This window comes from Amphimedon queenslandica, unplaced genomic scaffold (genome assembly GCF_000090795.2).
Source record: "Amphimedon queenslandica unplaced genomic scaffold, v1.1 AMPQUscaffold_13446, whole genome shotgun sequence".
Taxonomy (NCBI): Eukaryota; Metazoa; Porifera; class Demospongiae; order Haplosclerida; family Niphatidae; genus Amphimedon; species Amphimedon queenslandica.
In genome coordinates, this window is record NW_003546318.1 from 297,877 (window position 1) to 302,840 (window position 4,964).

Genomic DNA, 4,964 nt, shown 5'->3' on the forward strand with positions numbered 1-4,964 from the left:
TAAAGTTTCTCAATTATTGTAATATTTTGAAATGCAATAAAAAGTGCAGGAGTATAAATCATGTGGGCATCAGTTGAATTCTTTGTCACTCTGACACTCCCTAAGTCATTCTTTTGAGGTTATACTGTAAAATCTGTAGTAGCACAGCTGCTAGTCATACAACCACATGAAGAGTTCCTTATCTATTCCTACTAATTTTTCACATGCAGTATGTACATTGTATAATTGATAGAGATATAATGCCTAATGCTTTCCCAATGTCAATAAACTATAAACTATATACAGTAAAATAATAGTAGAAAATTTGAGAATGCAGCTATGTAAGTACTGTCATATAATAGCAATTGTAATTGTGATTATCATATTTTAATATAAAACATAAATAAGTTCTGAATCATGAATTATTAATTTTTAGTAATAGATGATCTGCCTTCTATCTACCAATAATTAATACTAATGCTCCTATTATGCTCTCTGTACACTATTTTAGCTTCAAAACAGGGCCATAAAAATGAACAGGAAAGTGATGATGAACAGGAAAGTGATGATGAACAGGAAAGTGATAATGAACAGGAAAGTAGTGATGAGGATGAACCAATGACAAAAGGTACTAGTAATAGATTAATAGTAGAAAACTTAAAAATTGAATGTAATATAATACTAACAGGAAATCACTTTCAATAAATGTAACTGATGGTGTTCAGAATACATATTTTAACGTAAATGTAGTATAAGACAATAAGTGTGGTATGCCATGTTTCAAACTTCAGAGTCTGTAACATTGGCAAATCCAATTTAATACTTTATAATTTACAGAGAGTTAATGATAGGTTTCTGCCATATCTACCACCAAATTATATAATAATATTGATTGTTTATTATACTCTGTATTTTAGATTCAAAAAACCCAACTGGACCACAAGGTAATTAATTACTAACACAAAACTCTGCAGACAAAATAATTATCTATTGTGATTCAACATAATGTATATTACACATGTCGGTAATAAACATACTTAGAGTTATTCTTTTTGGTTGTAAGCTAGGTTTTAAAATTATTTATTAATTCATCAACAATTTGTGCAAAATAAAAGCTTTTCACACCCACAAGTAATGCCAGCATTGGCATTCACTGCATAACAAAAGGAATTTTATAAATTTTAGATATCAATTTGCAGAAAGTTAACATGTCTTGCTACTAATGCTCTGTATACTATTCTAGATATGTCAACTCAAATTCCAAAACAAGGTGCTGGTAACAAGAAATTTGATAAACAAGAAGGTAATCAATTATATGCATACAATTTCAACATACATATAGTGCTCTATCTTCCTAATATACTACATTATAACAAGAGGCTGCTTAAAATTAATTTTGCTAACTTATAATTTGTTTTAACATTAACTATATTAATTAATTGTAAGGCAAAAACGTACACAACTTGCACTACATATACTTGGTTTTTAAAAATGTGTCTTCAATTTATGCTGTGATGAAAAATGCTAGCAAAAATAAAATACTTCTCACCCTCATTAAGTAACATAGTACCTTTAAAAACAAAATTCAAGTATTTTCTTTCAGGTCCACCAATGTGGTTATATGAACAGATGATTCTTGATCGTAAGCTCCCTAAGCCTGAAACCATAGAAACTGAAGATCTCAAGGGGATTGAATACCTACTTTTGCCAGCTACTGTTACTGAAAATGATGCAGTCGAGTATTATTTAAAGCTATCAAGTTTAAACTGTTCGACTTCTATTAAAGCTATAGATATTGATGGTTTAATAATATATGTCGGATCTTATGGAAAAACAAAAGTTATGGTTACAATGACAGCACCAGCTAAGAACAAGCAAGGTCCCGTTCATGCTGCTGTTATCACAACAAAGATACTAGAAAGGTTTACGAGCATCAAATACGTTGTTGCTATTGGCGTTTGTTTTGGGAAGGGTCCATCAAAGGACCAGAAATTAGGTGATGTCGTTGTTTCAGATGAAATTTTTAATTTTGTAAGTAAGCGTAGAGGAGTCGACGATGACAGTCAGAGAGGTGGAAATCATACTTTGAGACACGATACAGTGAATATCTTCAAAAAGCTTAAAATGCCCCGTAAAATTAAAGTTTTACAAGGTGGAATTGTATCAACAGCTGATCTGATTGATAATCCAGGCATTAAGGAAGAGTTGTTTAAAAAATTTCCTAATGCTATAGCAGGAGAAATGGAAGGAATTGGAGTAGTGACTGCTATTGAGTACACCCTTCAACGTGTTGACGTTATTGTCATCAAGGGTATCGGTGACTGGGGTGATGGTAACAAAGAAGCCACTAAAGGATGGAAGCCATTTGCAGCCCGTGCTGCTGCTCATTATGTGCATAATGTACTAAATCAATAACAATTTCAAAACTTTTGTAACTGACTAATGATTAAACTTAAATTACATTTTAAAATTTATTTTGTTAGCTTTTGCATTTGAAATTTTTGATATTTTGCTAGCTTTAATAATTAACATACCAGAAATTGAGTGATTTTTTGTGTGAATTTAATTTTGAAACTGATTTGAATAAATAATTCTTTTACTTTGTACATAATGCCTCAGCAAAAGTTCTAGCCTAATTTTTGGAAAAAGCATGGGTTATACTAAGAATGATCAACAAAATCCTGCTTTATTACTTAATCATAGGGCTTGATGCATTCTGTGTTAGTACTTCAGTAGCAATGAGAACAAAAGTCTAAGATAGTTTGTCTTTTCTGTAATTAGAATTCTTTTCGTTTAATCAGGATTATATGGGGTTTTGCATTGGTGGCTATTGCTTTTGCTATTATTATTGGTGTGGCTATCAAAGTGGAAAAAAGTAAGTATAACTGTAAAACAAATATTTGATTTAGTACAAAGGTCCTCAGCCTACAGTTTTTTCAATTATAATATTAGTTGCAATTTTGACCATTTTCTCCATGGAAAAAATTTTCACTAGCTTTATATGATTCATTGTTGATTCACTGATTCTTTGATATAGCTACTGATACTTCTCCAGCTTTAACAGCACAACCTCATTATGGCAGTACCACTGTTAATCCTGATAATGATGGAGCCTGACACCTGGGTAAGACATTAGGTACAACAGTAATAACCTATACCTAGATAAATCTATGTTTGGTTGAGCAGAACAGAATAATTTGGGGCTGAAGTTAGGTCTACTGATACCAAGACTCAATGTCATTGCAGACGGTGGTGGCAATGCATACAGGCATTTGAGGAAGACTATAGAAGCATGGCTAGATGGTGAGACTTTGATAGATGCAGTGAGGGGAACAGGGAATCGTGCAGCTGCTGAAAAACACCTCAAACACTATTAGAACTCTATAACATTACCGTTTAAGAGTGAAGTAAAGTTTTATGAATAAAGCTACAGGTAAAATGAACATAAAACAAAGATATTTGAGCCTGTCTACCCAAATATGCATAGTCTTAAAAACCAGACTTAAGCAGAGGCTGGCTGACTACATGAGAATCTGTACCTTGTCAATTTTATTGTTTATTTTTATGTCACAAAACCACAAAATATGCAAAATTTGTACATATAGATTTAACCTTAGGAAATGTTGCACATGATCATTGTCTCAGCCCAGCTCCTTCTGACATGGTCATTACTTTATTATGATCATACTGTTCATTGCCTTATAGACCTACAGTCATTCCTTAATGTAGAGCTTTTATAATCCTACATAAAAAATTAAAATATTTTTAATAAATTTCTTAGTTCTTACAATTAATTTGTATTTTATTTCAATTCAGGATATGCTCAAGTTGACAAAACAACATTGAGTTATTGATAGTATCAATGTTTTTGTTGAAATCATACTGTATAGTTGGAAATATTTGCTTGAAATCAATTTTGCTGCATGTTCATCATAAAATCGTGCAATAATTCCACAAAGCATTATTTATAGTAGACTATAGTTTTATGATATTCATAGTAGAGTAACTGTGGTCTGAGGCTGTGATACATGATCCACCCCTACATTGCTGATAAAAGCAATTCAATTCAGGGCTGTTATGGCTGAAGGAGGTATGTCAATGTATGAACTGTGTCAATCCTTTAGCTCTGTATTGTAGGTGAAAGTGCAAAAGATGTGTTTAAAGAAGCAGTACCAGAGCTTACAAAAATACTTGGGAGGGATCCACCTTTTACCACTGTCACTGAATCTCTTAATGCTAAGAATTTGATTACAGATGATGAGCTTCGTGCTGTAAAAAGACAAGGCTTAACAGAACATCAAAGAGGGAGTGAAGTGGCTGAGAAGCTAAAAAACAAGATAGGGGACAGTGACGACCCTGATGGATGCCTACTCAAAATATGTGATGTATTTGAATCTGACACTGTAGACTATCCTACATTAAAGGACTATGGAGCAAACATGAGGAAGAGCATTTCAAGTAAGGCACATTAAATTTAAATGTACACGTAGGCATGTACAGCCTGCTACATGCATACCATGAAATATTATTAAAAACATGTAGCGGAAATCGACTCAAATTTTGAGTTTTTTATTAATATTGAAATCACAATACACAAAATATAAATCTAAATACATTTTTGCCATGCATATGCATTATATAGACTCCAAAAATGGAAAAAGCATTATCCACTAAAGTAAAATGATATCCTATAAGGTTTATCATTGTCACTCCCTCAGTAGATACAGGCAACCCATCACTGATAATCTTGTCACGGCAATAACCAATTATAAAACTAAATGTATATTATATATGCAATATATATTATTACTCATTTAGCTGCTTTCATTACTAATTGATTTCAATTTTTTAGATCAAAGCAGACAAACATCAGGAGTCAATAAAGGTATATATAATTTACTTTTTATACTAAATTAAAACATATACATATTACAATCATGGATTGTTGTTATACATGCAATTTTTTAATAGCAAAAAAACATCCC

General features: G+C 31.9%; 2 protein-coding genes across 4 annotated transcripts in view; both read left to right on the top strand.

The window, feature by feature from the left end:
- LOC109581343 (uncharacterized) overlaps positions 1 to 2,547 on the top strand; it is a 4,015-nt gene extending 1,468 nt beyond the window's left edge. For 2 of the 3 annotated variants that reach the window (XM_019995395.1, XM_019995398.1), the window contains 4 exons: positions 491 to 607; positions 897 to 923; positions 1,223 to 1,282; positions 1,583 to 2,546. In XM_019995395.1, the coding sequence (XP_019850954.1) occupies positions 491 to 607; positions 897 to 923; positions 1,223 to 1,282; positions 1,583 to 2,394 (1,016 nt within the window). In that variant the 3' untranslated portion in view covers positions 2,395 to 2,546. Of the gene's footprint in view, positions 1 to 490; positions 608 to 896; positions 924 to 1,222; positions 1,283 to 1,582 lie in introns of all 3 variants that reach the window. The other variant, XM_019995396.1, reaches the window with a different exon arrangement.
- Positions 2,548 to 3,956: 1,409 nt separating this feature from the next.
- On the top strand, positions 3,957 to 4,896 carry LOC109581348 (uncharacterized). Its single transcript, XM_019995405.1, has 3 exons — positions 3,957 to 4,069; positions 4,117 to 4,437; positions 4,832 to 4,896. The coding sequence occupies exons 1-3, from the start codon at positions 4,057 to 4,059 to the stop codon at positions 4,894 to 4,896; spliced, it is 399 nt and encodes a 132-aa protein (XP_019850964.1). The 5' UTR covers positions 3,957 to 4,056.
- The last annotated feature ends 68 nt before the right edge of the window (positions 4,897 to 4,964 follow it).